The sequence below is a fragment of the Cinclus cinclus genome, chromosome 4 (assembly GCF_963662255.1).
Source record: "Cinclus cinclus chromosome 4, bCinCin1.1, whole genome shotgun sequence".
Lineage (NCBI taxonomy): Eukaryota > Metazoa > Chordata > Aves > Passeriformes > Cinclidae > Cinclus > Cinclus cinclus.
Genome location: NC_085049.1, coordinates 13445477 through 13472414, shown reverse-complemented (window position 1 = coordinate 13472414; position 26938 = coordinate 13445477). Strand labels below are relative to the sequence as shown.

General features: G+C 37.6%; 1 protein-coding gene across 2 annotated transcripts in view; it reads left to right on the top strand.

Annotated features, from left to right (window-relative positions):
• SEMA3A (semaphorin 3A) overlaps positions 1-26938 on the top strand; it is a 161891-nt gene that overhangs the window by 53161 nt on the left and 81792 nt on the right. Inside the window, exons 1-2 of one of the 2 annotated variants that reach the window (XM_062491662.1) lie at positions 14134-14170; positions 15236-15351. In XM_062491662.1, coding sequence (XP_062347646.1) covers positions 14146-14170; positions 15236-15351 — 141 coding nt within the window. In that variant the 5' untranslated portion in view covers positions 14134-14145. Of the gene's footprint in view, positions 1-14133; positions 14171-15231; positions 15352-26938 lie in introns of those variants that run through there. The other variant, XM_062491661.1, reaches the window with a different exon arrangement.

The following is a 26938-nucleotide window of genomic DNA, read 5'->3' as shown; positions in this document are numbered from 1 at the left end:
ATTTTCACAAGTACTTTGCAAGGTGAAGCCTAGAATATCTGATATTCAAGGTTAAAAAAGGGGCTGGTGTTAAATATATGAGCAAATTAACTAACCTTCCTACTTCATCTCATGTGAAGCATTATGATATTACATTAAGTAGATTTCTTTCATGACTGGAGTAAAAACCTAGAAAACTAATAAGAGATTCAGTACCGAGCATGAAAGTATATTCATGTTTTTAATAATTATTTTTAGAAATTCACCATAGTAGGAAAGAATATGCTTTATTCATTTCACCAAGCTAATTCTAATTCAGCTTAGTTGTTTAAAATTGTAGAGACACACATTCTGGAGTAAGCTGGGAAGGTCAAGTCCCCATCTGACTGGGGTGAGCTTCAGAGGACTGCTTATACTGTAACTTTTATTCACCTTGATTCTTTTGTTTGCAGTGATACTAGAACAGCTATACCTTCTGATCATGAGTAGGTGAAGCCCACACCACTTTGAGTGCAGTGTGTGGCCCTGGCAGTAGGTCCTGTAATGTTGTTTGGGGTGGGGCTTTTTTTGTTTGTTTTTGGGGGTTTTGGGGGGTTTTGTTTTGTTTGTTTTTTCTAATTTTAGAGTTCTCTATAGGATTAAGTGAGAAATAAAATAAACACTTAGGTGACTAGAAGGGGGAATACGTATCTTGATGTGATCAGAAGATGTCTTTAAATATTTACATCTACCTTGCCATAAAACAGTCCATTACAGGCAACATATTTAATGCAACTGCTTTAACTCTTAATACAGATGATTAAAAAACCCCTTATTATTCCTCCCTTATTTATTCCTTAAAGTCACTGTCAGTACTTGGGAGTGTCAAATATAAAGGCCAACAGACTCTCATTATAGGAAACAAGAGAAAAAGAGGACAAATCAAGTGACATATAAACCAGGCTTTATATAATACTGTTTTCAGCATGTACCACTGCTAAGATATTATATACTCCTCACTTGTGATGGGTCAAAACTTTCTACATGACAGCCTATACTTCTGCATTGAGGTCTTTTTTTAAAAATACCCTCCTTTTAATTATTGATCTCCAGGGTAAGTCGGTGCTGAAAATACAAGTCCCCACTAATGGGCCAGGTGCACTGCAGCAGCTGCAGCACGAGCACAACCCCAGCCCTGCCCCACTGCTAACCTCAGCTATGACCTCTGAGATTTCCTCTCATAATTGTGAGAGGTAATTCAGCCTTGTTTTCACTCCTTCAGAGGGATTCCTTATCCTGATGCTGTCAGTCATGTCTGTCCCAGCACAGCAGGTTCATGGCTCAGGATGGTCCACACGGGATTTGAGGAGAGCAGCCAAGGGGGCCTGTTCCTGCTCCCTTGCTACCCCTTTGTCACTTAAACAGTCATTTCAATTTCTGCTTTTAAAGGGCTTAGTATATGCTAATTACTTAAGCTTTACTCACTATTTAGGTCGATAAAACTTTTAAAGTGTGCTTTGGAATTTTTTTCCGCATGAGTAAGCTGAGAAGAATTGCTGAAAGACTCCTCCCCAGCTATGCAATATTTACTTAGAGCAGGACCTCTGAAAAAGGTTAACTGCTATGCTTTCCCTCAAAATGTAGATTTTTTCCAATAAAATTGTAATTACTGACCCATGTAAATACTTAGTATTACAATATATTTCCATTTCCTCAGTACAGAGTATCACAAGCACCAGAGTAACATTGTTCATGAATAATTAAAGGCTATAAATAATAAATAGGATATTTGCTTACGTAATTCAACTAAATGAGCAATTCTGTGAGGATTTCTTGCTATTCTGGACTTCAGTGTCTTATTTGATCTATTCTGGTTTCTATTAGTCCTGTGAATATTTCTCATGATTCCTGGCCAAACCTTGCTAATGATCAAAGAAGACAAAGTCTCTACAGAATAATTCTCAGCTTTTATACTAAGCTTGCACAACAGTCATGCTGTTAGTCCTATTCCTCACTGGTGAGCCTCAATATTTCATTTAAAAATAGAAGAGTCACCAGGGCCCCTACAAATGCACATGGCAACCTCTGCATTAAATGTAGGATAAATAACAGGTAACTAATAAGAAAAAAAGAAAGTGGCTACAAATCCATTCTGACATTCCTGTGATAACATGAATCAGCAAAGGTAATCTTGGTGGTTTACAAAAGTCATCAGAAACACTAGTTCGTTTTTCAGGTAGGCATTGGGCAAGGTATGTTCCTGGTAGGAAACATCACTGAGTCCTTAAACTGTTAATTTGCTGTTGCTTTGAAAATTTTGGTGCTTTGGCTGTTTAGTCAATACATCTCTGAATTATATTTGCACTGTAGCAGTAGTTCATGAATTACACAATTAATCAGAGAAATTCCTATCAAAGGGTAAAATAGGTTTCTATGACCTGAAAGCTTAAAAAACATGTTTCTGAAGGGCACCTTAGGATGTTATTTTCAAGTGTGATTTGGCTATCCAATTTATTTAGCCACTTTTAAAGATTCCAGGTCAAATTAAATTGTCGAAACAGTCCCTTCTGCCCTTGACATGTATAAATGTATAAAATTTCAGTAGGTGCTTTGAAAAAGTCACACAGGACAAGCTGCACAGTGGCAGACACACAGTTTGCACACTGTAAGATATCAGCTTCTCCCTGGGTGTTTCTGGTGAGAAATATACATGGATGCACAAACAGATACGAAGAGTTCCGAGTACTTTTACTTGGCACCAGCAAGTTTGTACATCTTCTCTGTCACCTGAACACGTTACTCCGTACAGGTTCCAAAAAAATTGCACTTCTGTGTGCACAGCTGAAGCATACCAGCACATTCCTATGTGGGTAAGCACTGACTGCATTAAAATTTATAGGAGATAGGCATCTACCTGGGCTATTTAATTGCAATTATATTTTACCTAGTTATTATTTCTCACCTGATTCCAACTGTGCTTAGCTTTTTTATATCTAATAGTTCTCTTGACAGAGATTTGTAATCACTTTAGATCAGAAACCTATTTCCAGTGACAAAGCAGCAAGGCTCTTTACACATATTTTATGACATAGCCACATTCTGTGCATGCTTTTTTGCATTCAAGTGTGGCTAGCACTTAATTATTCAATTTATCGTTCATGCAAATAGAATCACATGACTGTAATTTCATTCACCATTTTTTACACTAATATTTAAAGCAAAAATGTTCATATGCAGTCTTAGTTTGTGCTTTCTTTAAAGTTTTCCATCCCCTCCCTAAAATACAGGAAGGCAGAGCATTGGTCTGTAGACTTGTGGATCTATCAGTGTGCAATGATTTAATTTGAAAAGAATGAAAAAAGCAAAAGAACCCAGAAGGTAAAAAGTGACTCAATAAGTGTCCTTCAGCCATATCTGCTGATACTTTGGAAAAAACATAGTTGGCAATAATTGAACATGAGTCCCTTTATCTCATGTTATTACTGTTGTTGCCTTAGGGAAAAAAGAAGAACATAGAGGCAGAAAGTAAAAGTAATTATTTTCGTCTGTTATTGTAAACAAAGATCTGAAGAGGGAATCTGAAAATTAAATATACAACGCTTGGCTGGATCTAGAAAGCATGTTCTAAAATCATCTGACAGGCACAGTTTTTCCAGTCAAATTACTTCTGGCCCTTTGGGTGTGCCAAATACAAGTTCATTCCTTTCTGTCAAGGTCCTTCTTTTGGAGGACATCTACAGCCACATTTCCAGCTTTTCTACCCCCAACCTTCATTGCCATTCCTTTTTCCTTTCTGGCTTCCTGCCTCCAGCACAACAGTAAAATTCTTTAGAAAAGCCAAAAGACCCCAAAATGCCCATCCAGCCTGGGGAAAAGAGAAAGACAAATATCTTCTGGGAAAAAGGGGAAAAGGAGTAAAAATCCAAAACAACAAGTCTCAAATGAGTTTGGGGACAGAATTTACTCTCAGTATGACATAATACAAGAAGAAAAGTGTTTTTTGTGACATGTGTAAGATAAAGAGTGCCAGAGCAAATTCCTTCTTACTCTATCAACTGTCCCAGTTTTAGTAAGCTGAGTTTTTCAGCTTGAGGGCTGCTCACACCCCTTCTTCTTGTCTGTGGTTTTTAATGTGGGCACAATTTCCTACCGAAGCATTCCTTACCATTTTGGAGATGAAAGAGTGAGACATTTGTAAGCAGTGAGCAAATGTAATGCTGCTGCAGAGAACTGCTGTGCATAGACTACAAACAAAAGAGAAAGATGGGGGGGAGAACCCTTAAAACCTGCAACCACTTCACTCAAAAGTGAACTGGGCTTGGTGAAAAATGAGTTAAGGACATTAGCATCTTTCAAACTCCTATGGAGCTCTCAGACAGTCCCCCCCAGAAACTTCTGGTTGTGCCAGCTCCAGTTTGTGGATGGACCCCCACAAGACACCAGCATAAAGCCTTATTTATGGCATATTTCAGATGTTGAACCTACAGCTTGTATTCATTTAGGCATTTGCATATATTTCTTTCTATGAACTGACCAAGGAAAATCAGTTACTGTAAGGTAATAACTTGCATCCTTATACAGAGTAAGAATTAAGTTGGCAGTTCTTCATATTTTCATTTTTTACCCATTTATGTATCATGGGAAGTCATTTAAGTCTTTCAGTATGGGGGACAAATTGATATAGATCAAGGAGAAAGCTAATTTTCCAATTTTGGGCTCATTTTTAAGTTATAGGTGTGACTATAAAAATTTGCTCCTGAAGGAAATATAATATTCAGCAGATTTAACGCAGTCTTGCAGAAATGTTTTCTTTGTTGCTTTTGAAATAGAAAGAGTTAGAAAAAGGGAAGTAAAAGAGACATGAAGGACAAAAATCTTCCCAAAATTATGGGGTTTAATTTTCTATCAATATGTGTTCCTCATGAGCACTCATTTGGCCTTGGCAAAGTCTGAGAATTATTTATGGCCAAGTTTCCAGCTATTGCTATTTCAAATGCTGTTGGGTAATTCCATGTTATGATTTACTGCACCCCAAGATAGAGTAAATTTATTCTTCATACATTTCTTTCCAGAAAAACACATTAACTGGATGACTGGTAGAAATGATAGATATGTTTAGTCCCTGCTTTGTTTCAGGGCTTCAGTCTGAAGCTCATGAAGTTAAAGAAAAGCCTTTTCTTCGGTGCCACTCCCTAATTGTTCCCTTAAATTTGTTTCATATTATGTTTATTTTCTTTGTGATTATCTATTGTTTTAATAAAAGTTAATTTAAAATTAAGGCTAGGTCTGCTCTGAAAGATCACATATCACAATTCCTCTACACTCAAGACACAGTCACTATATAACTATTAACCTAGGCCACAACTAATATTTTTGGTAGTTCTCTTGCTTGCAACTACTAGAAATAGGTCTACCAAATCTCTCCCTGCTGCACATAAGTTAAAATATTGTCTCTTTTCTTTTGGAGTAACTGAGAGAACTAAAGGTAAAGTTCTTAAAATATCCTAGGAAATAATATGGTATGTTTTTTCTTACTTTTTTTGTTTGTTCAGTCTTCTTCTGACTGGATGGTGGAATCTCTGCTGTTTTAAATAGTCTATTCATCTCTTATTCCCTTAGTTAATTCATTTTGGATTAACATTTTCCAAAACCTGTGGGTTACTATACATGTATCATAAATAAATAAATATATATAGACAGAAAAAAAAAATCCAACCAACAAAAAGATTAAAAATCCTCACCAAAACCGTTCAACAAATTCACATTTCAGCAATTTTATTTGAGTGCCAAATTTTTACGGAGTGGGAATTTTAAGCGTCTGTCACTTAAGTTTTCTCTGGTTCAGCATTTCTCTGTGATGTGAAAACAGTTTAATATCCCCACAGAAATTTCCAGCTTCCCACAGTAAGGCACATGTAACCTCCTAGAACAGCTTACACAGGGTATTTATTTACAGTCATACACACTGCTAAACAACTGCCCCTTGAAGATGCCATGGTCTTTTATTTAATTTCAACACTTCATTCATGGGTTTACCTTCACTTTCAGCACACAAATTTAGAGTATACTTATCTGAGATGGTTGTGAGTGGGAGTCATTAGAGGATATATCTGTACGGTGAGGGGAAGTGATGGAAAGAACGTGGGCGGCGAGGGGGGGGTGGAAGGGGGGAAGAAGAAAAAAAAAAAAAAAAAGAAGGCAAGTTGACTAATCTGGAGCCTTAGTATCTGAGGTGCCTGTAACAAGCTTGGCAGCCCCTTTGTCTGAAATACTCCACCCAATTAGCAGGTGTTGATCCAATTCGGAAAGGCGGGGTGTAATCTGATTTCTTCAGAAGACAGGTGATTACTCCTCCCAGATGGAAGACATAGATGAGAGAGACTCCTTAGATCTAGACTGTGGTTGCAACTTAAATTGCTGCTGGGCATAATGAGACTGCCTGAGCTGAAACCCAATGTTAGTGTTCATTTCTTTGCTAATAAAGCTGTGCTCATATTGTGGAGCAAGTTTATTCTATGGAGCAAAAGAGATTTTTAAAAGTTACAGTCAGAAAACAACTGGCTTCTGCTTGACCTCAAAGCTTCCCAATATTTTGAGTTATTTCTAAAATAAAGGAAGTGTGCTAGAACTCATGGAAAGGTTTCATGTACAACAGTCATCCTATGCCTGCAAAACTCAAAAACCCACTTGCTTGCTGGACTGCATCCACAGAAGACTTTGGTTTGTCTTAACTGTGCATGAACCAGATATAAAAAAATATGACATAGCCATTAAATCGGGCATTTTGTGCTGAAGCCTTTTCTTGGCATCCCTCTAGCTGTTCACAGGTCTGGAAAATTTATTATGTGCATCTTCTGAATAAAAATTTCAGAGCTTGAAATATGTCTTGTAATCTGAACATATTGAATGCAGAAAACATTGTAGAAATTTTACTTCCAAAGATCACTAGGTCAAATGGTTAGTGCTAATGACAAAGGTTTAGAGGTCTGATGTGTCAAGGGAGGCATCTACAAAGAATGGCTTCTAATGACTTCTTTTAATGGCTTCTGGATTAAGATTGTTTTCAGGATGGACCCAAGGGAATATCCCACCCTGCTCAGCCACCTCCATGCTTAGCCTTAGTGGTAAGCCCTGGGCCAAATACCAATACTGACCCAGATTTGCAGGTGGGTAGGTAGAGAAGCAGGGAGACATTTGGTGTTTTGCCCTCACTAACACAAAGGCAGAACCAGAGAAGCTTTCCATCTGCTGTGCAAGTGTGCTGACAGTACAACTGTTTGCTAATATGGCTTGCAGTCTTGTGGCTTGAAGAAATCAGGATATATCTGCCTTTGTTTTTTTGCTGGCTTTTTTAATCATCTGCTTTCTTCACTTCTCTTTTTCTTGTCATTGCTTTAATGGTTTAAATTCATGCAGACATCCTGCAACGAGTAAATTATACACTTTAAATATTCTCAAGAACTCTTGTCATATCAAAAAATCAGACAGATAACAGGCATAACTTAATTGGAAAGATAACTGGAAGCACAGTAATCTGTACTATGCAACCAAAAATGTCTTATCAACTCTCATCAGTCTGAAGTTTCTCAGGGCATAGCTTGTCAGCAGAGGAAAATTTAGGTATGAAACTAATCAATGGTTCCTGTGCAATTTTGGCAGTGGTCACCATTCATAAGAGTAGAGTCATTTATGACATCTCCAAAGGAGTCAGATTCCCCAAATCACAATACCATATAAAGTCCTGTAGATCACAGCCCTGCATAAGGGCCACTGAATCTGAGGATCTGTCAGCTTTGAAAACTTATGTGTAATCTTGGTTTGTATTGGATTTGTGTGTGTGTGTGTGTGTGTGTGTGTGTGTGATAAAATGCATGCCGCTTGTAAGGCTTTGAAAAATGGGGGATGGAACTACCAAGAAGTAAGTTAATAGTGACCCCTTTCTGTAACACAGACCCCAATACTTCAACTGCTCAACTTGCTTCACTCAGCACTGCAGACTAGCTTTTGCAGAGGGTAAGACTATAAAACATTGATCCTGATAATTGCAAGGAATAATAATGACATAAAGGGGATGTAAATGATGGTATTGATCCCAGCTGCAAGAGGTACACAGTCATAAATCATGGTTTGCAAACATTTTCATGCTAGCTGTCCTCCCCCACTCTAAAAATCATGCACCTGCCTATACAGGTTCAGCTGGAAGGTTATCTCCTGGAGTACAGGTGCCAGGCAGGATTTCCCCACCCATTAGGGCTTGCACACAGCTCCCAGTACTTGGGGACTTTCCTGTTCTTAATATTAACACAATAGCTTTGCAGCACTGTTGCCAACCAGCTTACTCCAATAAAATAAAATTTTAAAAGACCATTTCATTTTAACAGGACCCAAATAATTTGTTTTGTTTATTCTGGGTCTGTTTAAACCAACTGTGCACTTGGACCAGTATTTTCCCAAATGTTACTGTAATAAAAAGAGGGACACAGAAATAATGATAATAATAAAAAAATGTTACTGCATTTTACAAAACCTTTCACCCAAAGAGCAGGAGCTGTGAAAGCACACATGATGCAGAGCTCACCCTGAAGAGGCTTCCTCACCCATGCTTACTGACATGTTGAAGTCTTTGCCGGGTCTAGCTGAGAATCCATCATCTGTGTACATGGCAATCACACATACATTTATTGCACTAACACTTCAGAAATATTTTCCTTGAAACAATGCTGCTCCATGCTGAAAAAGATATCTGCCAATACTGACTGAACTGATGGCAGCCAGCAGTAGCCCACCAGCAAAAGAGAGAAGTTAAAAAGCTCCCTGATAAGTTGAGAACATCTTTCAGCCATGTGATAAATTTGAATGACAGCAGTAATATTGGGGATTACTTATTCTCCATGGATATCCCTGATCTCATCACTTGAAAATTCAACTAATGGGACAGAAGAAGGAAAAAAAAAGCAAACATAATAATTAACCTCATGCATGGGATTTTATATGAAAGCTGTCCATCCATTTTGATTTAAGACACAAAACACATATTTATTTTGCTTTTCCAGCTGTCAGATAGTTCTAAATCCTCTTGTCCATCCAGTTCAGACAAAATCTTATGATATTTTAATCACTTGGCTATGTGGGAAGATTGATATAAAGGAAGAATGTATTACTGGGTCTGATGCTTATCTGGATTAAATCAGCAGAAAACTGTTGAAGCTAATGATACTGTAAAGGATCATTTAGCCTCCTACTTATTGCCCTGCATAATCTGACCATTTGCATTTGCTGCAATATCTGAGAAGTAGTATGGACATCACTATTGGTTTCAAAAAAATGAAACCACGTTCTTAAACTAAGAAGAAAAATATGGATATTAGTCACAGGGACTTACCCTTCAACTTAAAAAGATGTCATTAAAAAGTCTTTGCTGCATTAATAATCCAGATCGAAGGACATAACTTCCAGGCTTCTGGAGGAGAGATAATTACTGGAAACTCATAAAACCCACCTAAATTCTGTTTTAATTTTCATACACGGAGCAGATGTTTTGACAGATGGATGGACTTTATTTTTGTAACTGTCCAGGAAAAGTCTGCATAACACAGCCTAATCAGTGTTACATATCTTTACTGTTTGTTTTTCAATCTTTCTGCATTTGGCTCTTATTCTTTTGCTTGCAGACATTTTCTTTGTAATTTATTTTTTCAGCCTAATCTCTCTCAGCATAAGCCCTTCTATCAATTTGATATGTAAATATTAGAAAACTCTTAAAAATAAATCTGTATGTTTGATTTGTAAGTCAGATACATTGATCTTCATATAGTGGGTGCCTTTCTGGAAAACGTAATTAACACTTTATCTCCTCTTCAAGACAGGCCCTCTGCCCTTATAGCTGGTATAGTATTTGGATTTAAAATTTTGAGTTAAGATACTTGTCCAGACATACTGGACCTCTTTGACTTTAATTCACACTCTGAAAGTAAGTGACAGTCTTGTAATTTCTTAGCTTGTTTTACAAGTAGGACTTTAGCACAGGAGAATTTGCAGCTGAGTTGGTGCTGTGGCTGCATTACCGTAGTATGATGCAAACTCTTGTAGCCACTTTCATTTCAATAAATCATCAGCATGGAACTGAGGATCTGAACCCCACAACTTCCTCAGTCTAGTCTAGAGGAAATGTAAACACATTCATGGTACCTGGAGCTCCATCCTTTTTCTCACTGAGGAATGCCCAGTGAACATCTGGGGCATGTTCCCTCAGGTGGCCAGACATACATTTATCTCCTAGATGCAAGGTAGAATGGCTTGAGTTTGATGCCCTGGTGCACTTAATGCACCAAACCCCAGGAAAGCCTGTAGGAGCTGCTTGAGCTTTGGTGAAGGTTATAGTCCACATTCCTTCAAACAAAGAAGCAAACTGGATTGTGCCTGAGGTTTGTGGTGAGTGCTTCAGCTACTGCACGTCACCATTTCTTGGCCGTACCTTGTAGGTTGTTGGCAATCGTGCCATCACAACTGTTTGCAGACACAGATCCAGCGGTCATATACATAAAAATGCAGTTATCTAAAAACATTCACCGTGTCAGAAAAGAGAGAGGAAGACCTTTCAGGCTGTGCTAGAAGGTCTCAGATGTGATGGAGGGATTTAGTTTCTTGGATTTTATGACAGAAGCACTTTTGTACAAGGCCAAAGGCAGAACCTACAGCTCTTGTGGAAACCTTAGAGCATTTATTGAAGTATAAATGAAGATTAATCCTCTCCAGGTGTAGGTAGATAAATGAATGGGTATTTTTGAGGACTGCAGTAACTCCCACACGATGTACCTAATTTTCCCTTTGCATATCTACTTCAATCATTCTATGCCATATGCAAGCACTTATGCTTTCTGCTCTATGTATGTATATATAAACTCAAGCTTTAGGGCATAAACCAGTGTTTAGCTTCATATAGACAAGAAAAGCTTCCTAATATTAATGAGCAAGATTATTAGGAGCAAGAATTTAAAATTATTCACTGTGATGATCCCAGTGCTTCTCTTCTTTAACATTTATTTTCATAACCCATCCAAGTAATACTTTCCTGCCTACAGAGCAGAGAACTTTTTTAATCTTGCATTCATTTTCATTCACATTATTAGGCTAAAAGTATTTAAATTCCCACAACACCCTGCTGTCATTTGAAAAAATCTTTTTTTCCTCATAGGAAAGAATTTTTTAAAGTTTAATTTTCTTTCTTCATCTGTTTTACTACAATATCCAAAGGGTACGTATACGTCCAGAATATATTCCTTTTGAACAACATCACTTTCTTGGGGAAAATAAAAATGAATACAAAAGCACTGGGCAGCTGAACTCACATGCAGCCAGAGTATTGGACATTCCTGAGAATTTGTTCCTTACAGCTTCTGCCTCTGGGTTACCTCCTCTTCCTCTGGTAGATACTTTCTCCTGTCTGCTGTGTTTTCTGAGATACTGCATGCCTTTTGTTGTCTCTGTCTCCCTTTCAGTGCCTTACACTCTGCAGTCATGCAGTGGAATGCTTTGTCCTGCTGGCACAGACCTCCACACCAACAATATACCACTAGCCTGGGGGTCTGGCAGGGGAAGACACTGATGCCAAGTGGGACAAGCCCAGCTGGAGACACTCAAGTTCATTCCAGGCCTCCTGCCAAGGGGTCTGGGGAGCTGCTTTGTGGTGGAGTTGATGTAGGCACCAATGTTGGGACCAGCAAAACTCCCTGCCAGGTTTCACAACCGATGGTGCCAGAATGCCACTAAAGCAGCTGTCCTGTGAGGGCAGGAATGGGGAAAAAGAAAGGGAATGGGAATCAGTCACCCAAGTCTCATGTAGTGGCAGACCCAAATTGCATTCAGTGCGCACACACTTTCCCTGATGTCTTCTTTGTCATACCCATACCCTGAGATTTAGACTCTACAAATCACTCAAAGCTGTTAAAGATGGTTTATTGCAGGTTTGTGGGAAGCTTTTTTGTCCCAGAGTCACATAAACCAGGAAAACCCAATATTCACCAAAGCAAACTCTTGCTAAGTTCAGAATATCAGAGGACTAGATATGACATTTCCACACATAATGGTGTACCTGTCAGCTGTGCTTGAGCACAATTAAAGGAAGGAGTCTGAGATGGAAATCAATGTGCCTGTTGCTATTGTTCCAGGGAGAATAGCACTGTGTCCCAGGCAGGGCAGAAACTTCACTTTGAACTTCCTGAGTTGACAAGGACTTAAATCAGAACTGTAACTTCACTTTGATGTCATTTATTGTAGTTTAATACCCCTCTTTATTTATTTTTTTACTACCATGTAAAATATATAAAGAAACCTAATCTGGTAGAGAGGTGTATGAGAATTCACTGAATAGACCTTAATGGTTCCTTTATGCAGCTATAAAACAGAGGGGAGCTATAAGAGCAGTCTGAACTAGACTAGGAACTTTAAATGTTATATAAATTTATTCATCATAGTCAAAGGTTTATTGCTGTAGGTATTTACCTTCCCCATTGTTTAACTAGGTTGTGTATTTCTCAGACATCTAAGGTAAAAAACACAAGGTAAAAAAAGTAACAAGGAATTAGGAGACCTTGTAAAGAGGCATGAATAGGCTAAATCTGCTTTTGGAAATACATTGTAAATTTGAAGTCACTTGACTGATATTTACTCATTTACACTACTATCAGTCCTGAACACTGGATGTTCAAACACGGCTATGATAGGGTTAATCCACCTTCTCCCTCAGGCTGATCTGGAATAATTCAGTGAAGGTGGTGATAGAACTTTTCTTAATTTCGTCCACCAAAATCAAAGAAGACTCCTGCCCCTAATCTAAGTAGGGTTTTTCCATCCCACCTTTAAAGCATTAGCTATCTAATACCTTCTTGCTGTATGTTACAGATAAGCAGCTGAACAGTCTTTGTGGGTTGGAGAATGGTGTTAATAACACCAAGGCTGTGTGCTCAGTCCCCCTGTGGGCCATTCACTGTGGAGCTGGACTTGATGATCCTTGTGGGTCCCTTCCAACTCAGAATATTCTGTGGTTATGTGATTCTGAGTGCATATACAGTCACAGGTGGTGTGTTGCTGTAAATCAGAATAATTCTTCTGAAATCAGCACAATTTATTCACACTGGCTGTAGGTCCAGCCCATCTACTCACAGCATTTTGTCTGTGGCTACCAGTCTCTAACACTTCATGTTCTTCAGGTTGGTAATTTTAAAAGCTTTAGTAAAGTGTAGTAGTAGACCATAAAGACATTTTTAAAATCATGATACATTACACGTAACAAAGAAAAACACTGTCCTAGTGAAACAGTGTTGTGTTTATATCAGGTCAGATACAACTCTTAAGTGAGAAACTTCTGATGTATTTAATAATACATACACATCATTGCTTAATTTTAAATTAAGTGGAGTCAAAGTCAGATGCTCCATCTGAAACACAGAATGTCAGAATTTAATAAAGGATCTTTTTCAATTTTGTCAATGTTACATGAATTTGGGGTATTTGCCCATTTTACTCTTGTAGGCATTGAATTTTTAATACACTTTCATGGGTTTTCCATATTTCTTTTACTTAAAGCAAAGAATGACAGAATTAATGAAAATACAGAAAATATTTTTTATGATATATGCCCAGTGTTTGCTTAGTACTCTACCATATGACAGTGGAAAGCAGTCCATGGGTAAACATAAACATAATAAATGTATGCTCATGCTTATACTTGTGTGTGGGAAGAATAAGAATGGACCAGAAATTGTGTATGTTTTTATTAAGAAAAGTCAGAATGGAAAGAATTAAGAGCAACATCGATCTTTATTTCTTTCAATTTCCTGTTGGATTACCTTAACTATCTCTATATTTTCCATCTATGTTGAAGAGATAAGCTAACAGCAATAAGTCAGGGATACAGTAAGATTCTGGATGTTTTTCTCTGAGTGCTCTTTTGAATATATTGCCATTATCTGTAATGCAAATATACAGTAAAATTGAAAGAGCAATGCCATTCCTGTACAGTCCTTTGTGTGAGGCAGGGAATCAGTGTTTCATCTGTGTAAGTTCATTGCTTTTCCCTGTGGTGGCCTAAGGCATGCCTCAAACTTCACATGCATTTTCCTGGCAGAGCCTTTATTTTGTGTCTGGGAGTATCTGGTTTAATTAGCAAGCAAGTTACAGAGGGAGAGGATGGCAGTCAAGGAGAATTCTGTGGGTGCAATAGCTCAGGTGATGTTTCCATGGGCCCTGGTCTACTTGGAAAGGTAGAGTTGAGCACTGTACCAAAAAAGTTATCAAATATGCAGAGAAAAATCTTCCTCTTCTTAAACACAGACTTTACTGGAAATACTTAATTTCATTGTTCTCATATTCCTTCTGTTTGAAATCCATTTTTTTCAGTTGTGTTGGTAGACCAACTCACAGGCATTGACATATTTCTTTTCCATGTTAGACCGGATTGAAATAAAAATATTAAACAAATGGAAAAAGTTGTCATCTTGACTATCCATTTTAATAACATTAGGCATAAATAATGACAGTCTTGTTAACAGAAAACAGATAATGTTTGTACTAGGGACTGTTAGTGTTGCTATTAAGCTTTTATTTGCTGAGAATTAAAGTAACTCATGATGGATAATTTACTTAGGAAGAAAACATAAAGTCCAGGTCTTGCAAGGCTTGTATTCTAGGGGCTGTCAATGACTGTATGGAAGTTTAACATATGTATTCATATGTGTAAGACTGGCCTGTAGACACAGGCTGTGGGAGTGAGGCAGCATTCATATGATTGTTAAAAATGCTGTATTAATGATTTGGTTTTCATCAACTCCTTCCATCTGGCTCATTTTTCTTCTAATTGTTACATAATTGAATACAAGCAAACAGTTGGTTCATTTTTCTTCATTATTTCATTCTGACACATTTCTATAAATGGGTTTTGTCTTACAAACACAGCAATGGCATAAATTACAAAGATGAAGCATGTCTGAAACAAAAATTAGGACTATTTTTCTGTAATCTTTTCTTCGGGGTCGGATGCTTTATTAAATAGCAACCAAAGATATTTAAATGAGAAATTAAATCAGGCTATTTATTAAATGCTTAGCAGTAAACAATCTTATGAACAGCATGAAATTATCACACTTTACAAATCTGTTCATTCAGCCATATATCTCTAACGCAGAAGAGCTCACATTAGTCAGAATCACTGAATTAATGCATAATTTTTTATAATAATCAATCTATGCATGATTTTTTTTCTCCTTTTCTTTGCAGAGAGAATGTGCTAACTTCATCAAGGTGCTTAAGGCTTACAACCAAACCCACCTGTATGCTTGTGGAACAGGGGCTTTTCATCCAGTCTGCACCTATATTGAAATTGGAAGCCATCCTGAGGTAAACTGTCCTAAAATATATTTTTCTTTTTCCTCTTTTTAATCTTTACTGGTGTTTAGCCATGATCCCTTCATGCGAAAATGCATTCTCACCAGTTAGTTTCTGTGGCTTGGGAAGTGGATCTGGTAAGACCTGCTCCTGAATCAGGTGCTGACGTGCTGATTGATAAATCACAGCAGAATCTCTAACTTCTCTCCCCTGCACTACATCTCTTCCCCCAGGGGTTTAAGTAGGTACAGTTAAGCCCATTCTACTGGGTATATACTTATGCTTCATTCTGGCTCATGAAGTTAAAAAGCGCTCTTTTTTATGACTGGGACAAATACCAGGTATAAGAGGGTTAGTTCAGCCACTGTGTTTATTCTGGGCCAAACAACATCTTTAGTTTCCTCCCAGTCTATAGAGTCTGACACCACCTCAGCTTTCTCCCAACTGAGAATTAAAATAGTATCACATCTTCTTAAATCTCCCTTCTCAGATTTGTCCTAACATACTGACAGTTTTTCGTATGTCACCTAGGTTTTGTTTCCTTAGTTTTTTGTGAACAATAAATCACTCTCTTTTCACCCATTTCTTTAATCTCTTGATGTTTTTTTGCTTATTCTTGCAGTAGCTCTTGTACCATTTTGTCAGTAATCATCATAACTAAACAGATAAGCAGGATCTTCCCTAGTAATAGGCAAAATCACTCACAGTAAGCCATGGGATTAGGCTGGTTTTCCTGGCTAAACATTTGACTAGAATGTCTCTGTGCTGGCATTCAATACATTTTGTGTCCAGAACAGCCAATCTCTTCATTTTTTTCTGTTGACTATGTAATATAAATTAGTCCCCTTTACTGTATTTTCTGTCTGGCTTACCTGACTGTTGCTCAGTGGACTGTTTTCAGTTTAGCAGTCAGACTCCTGATGTGCTTTCAGCATTTATGGATAATTTTGCTAGTGAATCCATAATTTTGTTACTTGTAGCTTCTGTGATCTTAGGAAAGAACAGCTCTTTCAAGTTATCTTATACTATTGCAATTCAGATGTGTAGATTTCCTTGAAAATAAAGACATCATTGTTGAATGAATGATGACTATTTATTCTCGTAGAAAAATTAACAGACCCTTTGAGTGTTGACTTCATAGTCTGGGAACTATTTTTACCTATGAAAATGTCTTTTGATATTTGAAACATAAGTCATTAAAATGTTCTAAGGATAAGGTTTTGAAGGGATAAGGGAGCTGCAGAGCAGAAAGGGTTTTGTTCATATTCTTTAATGCTTTATTACAATGCATTCTTGGCAATTAGTGATTGTCTCTTGACCACACACAGTATGTCATTGCTTACTGCATTAAACAGATTCTCTGCTTCCTGAGATCCATTTGGGAATTGGTAGACATATTAATTAACTCTAGTTCCGTAAGATGTGTGTCAATCAATCCTTGGCAATCTGCCAAGGGAATCTATCTGCACAGAGATAGCCTGTATGAGGTCATTTACTTCTACATTTGGCTGGTTTATTGCTGTACCATAAAACTAACACACACTTTATCAAGGATTTATAGAAAGGATGATCAGAGATGAGAGGCCAGATCTAACCTTGGTTTAACATTCTGGGTTTTTAAAGTATTGAATCAGTGATATGTTTGGCCCTGGAATGAAAGAGGACTCTTGTTTTAGCTTCTTTTTAGCAGTTCCTAACTATAAACAAAGTCTAAATTGTTGGGGGATCTTTTTGGTTGGGGTTTTTTTTTGTACTTTTTTCATTTATGCAATAAGTTTGTAAGTCTCCCTTAGCCTGAATCATTCTCATGACACTTGGTTTCATCTTCACAAATGAGGGAAATCAGGAGTGTGTTTATCTGAATTGCCTTAGACACCATTGGCTTTTGTTTTCCTTTTCATACTTAAGATATGAGTGAAATCATCTTCACCTGCCTTTCCAGTGGCACAAGTTTTTGTATCCTCAGAATAGCAGTGCAGGAGCATTTACTGCCTTCCCTGGTCAGATCTGCCCATGTGGAGAGAAAGTGAGGCAGGCAGGATGCAGTGTACCCACCTCTCCTTGGGCTTTGACAAATCTAACAGTCAGCCTGGGTTCCGTCCCTTGAAAGGGTGAAAATCACATGAATAAATTAATTTATTATATCTGCAATGAAAAATAATCTGTTCTTTCTTTCAGATAGAGCCTGCTCCTTCCTTTCCCATACTACCTAGCCAGGAATTTCAAATGTTCTTCTGTGGGAGATGAGGAAGAGGAGGGTGCTTGATTGACAGTAGCTATTAGAGACACCATGAGTGAGGGGAATACAGTCTTAACCCCTGCACCCCTGCACCCCTGCACACTGCATCTGTGAGAGCCAGATGGTTTATGTTCCCATGTCAGACAGCAGCACTGCATGTGTCAAAGGGCTATTGCTTCTGTATCATGTAGAGTTTATGCCTCCCTAGCATATGAAAGAAGGTAAAAGTATAAGCGGAGACAAGCAATTAATTATGAGTTTAAAATTGCCATCTAACACACTTCCTGAAGATTTCTTTTCTGCCACAACACTTGTGGAAAATTAACTGATTTCACCATCTACTTATTTATTTTTCAAGTACTTAGAAAGGTAAATGTGAACTGATTAGGGGTATAGTCAGGGAATGCACCCAGTCTCTAATATGACTGCTTGTTTATCTGTGCTCTGAATGTAACCCACCTGCCTGAAGCCAAAGAAGACAAAAATCAGTATGTGCCAAACTGGAGAGGGTGGAGAAGTGAAATTTAAAGAAAAGAATGCCAAGTGATAGAGGAGACTCTGGAAGCAATTGGAGCAGGCTGCTGGAGGCTGGAACATGGTACAATTTTTATGACTGGAGAAAGGAAATACATTACTTTGTGTGACAGTCATAAAGTAATGGGAATATGAATTGTTATATCTGTTGGATATCTCTTTGATATGAAGCAGTGTATCACAGCCCCATTCCATACCTGAAGAAAGTAATTTCTGATGATGGAACTAGGCAGGTTTAATTGAGTCTGATGAAGTACAGTATCAGAAGTAATAATAAAACACTAAAAAGGATATGAATGGCATGCTGTGCATCTGATTAAAAATGATGTGCACAAATGTATACAACCTAATATGTTGTGAATTACACCACAGTCTGAGGAGTAAAGCAGACTAATCTTCTCTTAAATCCATTCCAGATGTGCAAGCAAATAACCACAGCATTTAGAGGGAAGAATAAAGTTAATGTTTCAATAGGCTTTAAGCACGTAAGCCATGAGGAAGCAGGAAAGAATATATTTAGAGAGAACATAGTGTGTGGATATGCAGAAAATACCTGAGGGCAGCCAAATTTAAAGCTTGATATCATCCATTTCATGTGCATGAGTTTAAGGGAGATGACCTAAAGCAGACACCTACACAAGCTTCAGGGTTCTGGGGTTAGGCAGTATGTGGCATTCTGTCCTCATAATGCAAGAGAATACAAGAAACCAATTGCCAGACAAAACAAGGAAGTGATTAGTAAAGCTGTGTTTTGCACCCACTGACTTCTGAGGAAACAGGGCTGGATGTGTAGGAATGTTGTACTTAACAGTTGCAAAATTAAACAAGTCAGATCTGTGCTTGAAAGGAACAAATCTAACTTCAGGGAGACACAGAGGTGCATTAAACCCCCTAGAAAATCACAACAGGATGCAGAATGCACCTGCCTCTGCATGTCTGAGCAGGGGGAAGGAGCCCTGCTCCCTTTCCCCGGGGTTCCCTTTAGGGTAGTTTGAGTGAACCAGTAGGGAACAGTCCTGTTTCAGTAAGAACAGGATTTTCCATTTACTTAACCCTTGCACACAGGTGGAGGTGTACAGAATACCCTATAGTACCTTTAGTACATTTTTTTTTCACAATGCTCAGACATGCATTGCAAGAGCTTTACAAAATTGTTTGCCAGATCCTCAGAAGGAATGCATTAAGGTTTCTTCAGCAGAGGTAAATCAATAGGTGCTGTCTGAAGAACTAACCCAGCTTCTTTTATTGTCTCCTAATTCTGAATTTCTTGTCATTGTCCAACAGATTAAATCTAATTTTTAACTGCATGAACTTAAAAGATCTGGGATCACTTTACTTGCAGGCTCTCAATCAATAAAGAAGGTTTAAATTCAGTTTAGATTTATGATGTACATAAAACATTAGGTTATTGCATATGAAGGTATATTATGCTACCACCTGTAACATATTTGCTTTTTCCGGACTCTGTGTATTTTAAAAAAATCTTTGGTTCAACTCATAAAATTTTGCTGAAATATACTTTCCACTCTTTTTTATCAATTCTTTTCTTCATATTAGAAGAAGTCCAGAGTGCATTTCCTAAGTAATGGATATCCTGTTCTGACACATTTATGCATCTATCATGTTGTCTTTCAGTATATATTGCATATATGTAGTGATAGAAGAGCATTTTTTTTCTTGAATAAATGACTTTGAAGAAACACACTAATTGAAGGATCAATGCTACTGCTCTAATAAACATGGTGTATCTATCTGATGTAAAAAAATCAGGATGAAACACTGATTTCAGTTGTGGTAGATGTGGCATAGTTCATCAAAGACAGCAGACCTGTGTCAGTTTACATCAGTCAAGATTCTGTGCTGTGGCTTTTAAGTGAAACATTACAGCAAATGTTTTTAGAGTTAAAAAACACGTGAGGCTGGTGTTCTTTCCATCTAATCAACTGTGCCTTTATATAGTATTTTTTTTCCTATATGGAGAAAGTCTGAAGGAAAAGGATACTGTTAAAGGATTATTCTAATTTGTGATGGAACTGTTACGTGTGACATACTCGCTCTAAGCATCACTGTAATTACAGAGAAATGCCATTAAAAGATTATCTAGTTTACAGACTGCAATAGCCTTCTTTAGTTCATAGGCGCCTTAACCTTTCAAACTTTCAGATATCCTGTTACTATAGTACAGGAAAACAAAACTGAAGATACAGAACTCTAGCTTAGGCACAGTGTTAAGTACCTTTTGAAGCACTTCTTTCCATTGCATGAGCAGTTTTACCACAGATTAAAAATAACATCTCTTAGATCTTTAAAGACTGATGCACTTCACCTGAAGCTGAAAAGTGATTTTTCTGCTATACAGAGAATTCCTAGGCACTAGAACATGTTGCTGTAGTGATGTCCTTGTCTGTGGAGGATGGCAGGTAACAGGACAGTCAGTGCTATGCACATATCTATCCAGGCACTTCACAGGATCAGTGGCCAAAATCACAAAAAAAGTCACCACCTCTGGAGGTGATGAGACTGTAAACCATCACTTCTTCTGCTCCACATGAAATCAGTTTCCAGTCCCTTGGGTACCCTGTGTGAAAATGCTTCACACAAAATCAGGCTTTTCGCAAACATACAATTTACTTCTTCTTGTTAAAAAATAATAACTCTTGTTGTAGCTATCACCTTCCTAGCCTTATTTAAGTATATAGTTTTATATACAGTTATATGTACCTATATATAGCATATAATTATTTTTCCAAGCCATAATTCATTATGGCACTGTTTGGGAAGGGATGTGATATGTTAACTTTTCAATGACCAAATTTACAAGAGCAGAGGGAAAGGGCAGAGAACATGACAGTCCTTTCTCATACGACAATCTTAGTGAATCAGTTGTTCTGATAAGGTCTGACTAATATTTCAGTAAGGAAACCAGGACGTGTTGCTGGAAGTTCTACATGTTTTTTAGCACCATCATGCAGAAGTGCACATTTCTTACAGGCTGAGTGCTATGTCCTGAATGGCACCCTTTGTAATGTCACATTATCGTGTGATAAAGTTACAGAAGTAGAAGGTCACCATAAAGAAGTAACTTGATTCCCATTTAAAAGACTTTTTGAAAAACTCCATAAACCCCTTTGTAAACAAATATTAATCAGTTTCATGGTTAAATGCTGTTATTTATGAAGGCCTGTCTTTGAATACATTGCAGATCTCCTTTGACTTTAGCTGTATTTTGAACACTTGCTTTGCTGAAAGAGAATTAAACCAGGAAAACTCAGATTTTTCAAAACTTCATCCTGTCATCCCCAAGCAAAATATATTTCCAATAAACATTTATTTCCACAGCAGATCCTTTAAAGTAGGACTATTAGGCTTTATTTGATAATTTAGCTGTCGGAATAGTTTAATTTATGAAGTAAACTTCTCTCGACTGAATAGCACACATGGTAGCAATGGCTGATATCTTTCCTACCCCTCACTGTTGGGAAAGTCTACACAGCTGCAGTGGATATTTCATCCTCAGCAAAATGGGACACTAAAAGCAAAAATTTAATTTTTTTCCCCCCAAGTATCTTATTTTATCAAGATGAAAATCTATTTTCTAATAAAAATTATAATGCATACTTAACTGTTAATGTAAAAACACAATGAAAGTATGATAAATTAAATATGTAGCTACTGTTTTTTATCCTGGTATATTCAATTAAGGAGGATGTGTCTTTATGACAGCTGAATGCTTGACAACTAGCTGATCCATTTGACCTTCCATTTACCTATTTAAAGGTGTATTTGTAAGAATATGGATATTCCAAATCATAAGTATGCAGAGGATGTGGCTCAGTATCTTAAAATTCAGATGCAGTACAAATACCATTTTTGGAAGTAAAGTACTTAGCAAAGGGGTCATGCTTTAATCACTGACAGGAAATACGAACATTGTAGGTTTTCAGCTGTCATTTAATGCATCCAGTCCTGCCCTTGCATATTTCATAATTACACCTAAGCAATTTGGAATATATTTATGTCTAAAGTGACAAAGTCAGTAATTATGTCTGAGGCTCACTCCAAGATTTACAAGTTGAACATTAACATGCAGGAAATGAAATCAAGTTTTAAACTAACACAAGTGAAAACAGTGTGGTGGCTATTTTATTTCTTCACCTTTATTCCTCAGACTACATGGCAGAGGGTAAAATGGAAGCACAGTTCTTTAGTATGTCATGCTGAGGAGAGGTATAAGATATGATGAGAAACAGAACAAAGACATGGAGTTTACAACTGCAAGGGCCATTTGTTGCACAGTAGAAACCACTAATGAAACTGTAATCACTATTCAAGTCTGATCATTTCAGCTATTCAGCAACTAACTTTTGTTTAGTACTTGATAAATATATCCAAATTGCTATGGCAGACCTCCCAGTTTATTCTTAACAAGCCAAGCCAAACCAAACCAAACCAAACCTAAAAAAAATTAACGCTAGAACCATATTAATTTCAAAGAAAATGTAAGATCTTTCAAAGAAAATATAAGTGGAAGTCACTGCAGGTGATGTTCAAGCATTCTGCAATTTGTTTTTAATTGAAACATATAAAACCCTGAGATGAGGGAGAACTAGTGAGGATATGGTCTGGAGACAGTGCCACTGTTTCCGTGGATCTGGTCTGATCTTTACAGGTATGCAGTGGCACAAAATGAAGATTGGAACCATCAAGGTACTTGTTTTGTCCTGCACAGTTGGAAAAAAAAACTACTCTAACAAAGTGATTGTTAACATAGAATTTTTTGTAATGTTTTCCCAATGCAAAAGGAGTCCAGTGTGAGTAATAGTGTCAAATTTGAACCCCCAGCCTCCTAATGAGAGGAATCAATGCACTAGTATGCTTCCAGTGAGATAACTGAGGAGACCATTGTTCCCCCACCGTGCATGGCTTTCGCCCTTGGTTGATTACAGTGGAGAGCTGTATACAGTGTGCCACAGCTGAATGGCTTCCATGAATAAGAAACCAAAGCCAGTCGACATATTCATTAGGTTCAAAGAAATAAGTCTCAGAACTGTGGGAAAACTTTTGTTTATGTTGCTGGAGGGGAGAAAAAAAATACCAAGATAGAGAGAGACCTCCATGGAAGTAAATTTGCAGAGTAGAGAGTGCACATGTGCACACACAGAACCACTGGGTGGACTTTCACTTATACCACATGTGATGTCTTGTTTTGTGAGTCCATGTCTTAAAACCACGGGTAACTTTGAATTTGCTCAGATAATGAGTGATTCAAGTTAAAGACCCTCTTGGGATCTGGGTTTAATTTATTCTTTTAAAGTATGGGGTGTTTTTTTCTAGAACTGTTTGTCTTCAGTGGAGTTCCCTATGACTTATACTGGGTAGCTAAAACTGAGCTTCACTTTTCATTTTCATAGTCATGGAGAAAAACACAATAATTTCTGGCACTGTTAGAAAGATTACTTAGAATTTTGTGACTACTTTAAGGAAATTAATTCTAGCGGTGACTACCAGAGGAGCTGAAAATACACCCTCTGTTTGCATTTGGATGTTCATTATTTCTCCTATCAGTTAAAGGATGTTATGATTAATTATTTATTTCCATAATGTAAATGTTCCCATTGACACATGGTTACCTTACTTTACTGTGAGACAATGCAGTTTTCTAATTCATTACAGACACAGATTGTACTTTTAAGGGGTATGGCAGACACATTAAGATGTCGATCCAATTTTCTGGGTGGGAATATTGTGTTGGCTCATCAACAGAGCCTATAATGTTTCTAGTAACACAGAAGTTCAGCATTTGCCTCTTGTTAGAGGAACAATTGAAAACATTAGCCCAACTTCACAGTCATGCAACATATGCAAAATTTCATCCACTCACCTCCTGAAACAAAAGACAAGTATGGCTAAACCCTTTGATCTCTTGACCAACATGGGGGAGAAAAAAATAAAATAACAAACCACCATCTGTTGGGAAACTAATGTAATAAAAACAGTGGAAAGCCAGCTTATAGTATAGACTGACTTAATTGAGGAAATGACTTATAAATAGAATTTTTTCTTGATTTAGAGGCACAGGAGGAAACAAAACTGAAAGGAGTTACTGAGCTCAGGTTTGGATAGATCAGCATCAAAGCAGCATTATTCATTGTGGGATTCACGTCACAAGGCTTCAGTTGACGGCAGCTGACCTCATTGAAGAAGAATTGTAAATGTCATTCTGCCACTGAAGGAAGTGACTGCATTGTGTTTGTAGCTCAGTACCAACATCTTGTCAAATAATCTTTAAACAGCCAAGATCACAATGCAGCAGGTTATAGCTGTGAGTGATACTCTACACACAGACCACAATGCTGTGTAATGCTGAACAGCTAACTAGCCAGTTATATTAAATACTCAGACATGAGAATCTAAAGAAGGCCTTATTGATGAACAAATTTCACTGGTCTTTGCCTAAAATTTCATGACAGCTGGCATGCTGTGAAGTGCCTTTCAGGCCCCTTTTAAAGTCTGTGGGATATATTTAACTCTCAGAGACACATGAGTCTGAAAGCAATGCCTTCTCTCATGCTTTCAGACCAACCTAATGATCATAGTTTCTGCGTGTTCACATTATGAGTTCGTGGTACCCTGGCATGGTGACTGGCCTGCAGTTAGGCCCAGGGAGGCTGTGCATGGCCATGGCACAGACTGCTCAGCAGTGATGGAGAGGCTCATGCCTCATCTCCTTCTCAAACCCTGTTCCTGATGTTACTTCTGACCACTAGACTATTGCTGATTCAGAATTCCCAAAAAAGGGGGAATTTTGCCGAAGGAAAAATGAGAACACTCATGGATGTAGAAGCTTTCAAAAAGATTCAGGAAAGAAAAAGTCATTTTCTACAATGGAAGGCCTCCTTGGTGTGCTTTCAAACCCCTTAGACATCTCTTTCTTTCATCAGCAGCTGCAGTCAGCATGACAGAAGTGCCTTCTCCACAATGATTAAATCTCACCTCTTTTATAATAAAAAACAAAGCAACTACAGGTGAAGCTGCTATTTCTGTGAGTAAACAGCAGGACACAGGTATTTCCAGCGGTTGCCTGGTGGAACAGGAAGTAATTTTGTTCTTTTCCTGCTGTCTTGACCATCCTCACTTTTATGTACAGACTCATGTTGATATAAAAAAAAAAGCTTTCATAATACTTTCCAGATGCTTCCTTACCTTTTAAAGATTTTGAAACTGAGTCTCTTCTCTACCCTGTCATATGAGGACTGTCTTAAATTTGTTGCCATTTAAATTCATTCAAATCATTAAATTACCACTCCATAGTTCAGTAAGACAACACTACTTGGTTGACTAGTAATTAGTACTTTCCTTCCTGACAAAAAAAAACAAAAACAAAAACAAACAACCCCCCCCCCCAAAAAAACCCAAACAAACAAACAAAAAAAAACAAACCCTGAGTCATGTAGGAAAGTGAATCAGATTTTATCCCATATATGCCAGACACAGATAAAATGGCTGGAAGAGGAAGGATATCTGCAAAACAAGAGCAGATACAATTTACCCACTCTACACTTTGTAACTTTGCTAAATACCCGTGCAAAGTATAAAGAATATATTTCTTTACCTTTCATCTTTCTTGCATTGTGTGTTTTGCCAGCATAAGATGACAGAAATAAACTAACAGTCAGTTATTTCAAGATCTCGAAAGTCTTACAAGAGAAAAAAATCCGTTCTTTAAGCAATACTCTTGTGAGTAGAGATGCCAGGGACAGGAATGTATGCTTGATTGCTGCAGTACTACCTGACAGAAGGAAGAAAACACAGCTTAAGTAACAGGTCATGGCTTAGACAAACACTGCATTTTGGGCATGGAAAGAACATGGGACTGTGCATAGAATAATCTCAAAATAACAGATGAAAATGCAGTGTATAGACATAAATAATTATCTCCCTTTTGCATTAGTCCATATATCTTCTGCCATGAAGACTTAATCTATTTACTGCTGAAATGCTCTGGGAGACTAAGAAGTGCAGGGAGTGTTTTAAATATTTGTGCTTGTCCCATATGCCAGCTTGTGTGATGCTGGAAATCATACTAAGTGATTGCAGCAACTCTTTCTGTTCTCAAAATCTAAGAATAAACCCACTGGAAGTCACTTAGAAAAAAAATTGTTTACTCTTCCATTCATGCTGAGTTCCAGTTTACATATCTTGTAACAACTTGTTTTCTGTTTGTGGCACTTGGTAAGTCTGGAAATGTACTGACTTCTCCTGGAGCTCCTGAGCATAAACCATATAGATTCTCTTCATGTTCCCTCAAATACCATTCCTGTGAGGGAAGTGTTCGGTGCCCTTCTGTTCCTTCCTTCACCTCTCCCTTGCTCATGGAAGAAAAATAATTTAGTGAGTATGACCTGACTCAGATGAAATACATGCCTCTGACTCGTTCATGCCTCTGTGGACTTGGAGTAAATTAGTTATTTCCTAAGTAACTCATTTCATTGGAAAAGAGTGAGTAACTTTGCAACATTTCTTGGGAGCTCAAGGAAAGGTTAGTTAATGACTGCTTTTTCTTTCTCTTCAGATTCTGTGTTATTTGTTGTAGACAATTTACATATGGTTATTTTTATTTTTCCCAGAAAAAAGCTTTGTTTTTAAAAATATTTTTTCTGTAGCTCAGTGAGTCAGAAAATAATGTGAGAAACATTTGCATGAAAAAACAGTCACCGTTGGAAAACTTAGCTAAAAAAGAAGTGTTGTGCAGAATAAATAAATAAATGTTATCATGATGAATTCATGCCTATTAGAATTGGCAATGACTTGCTATGTCATCTAATC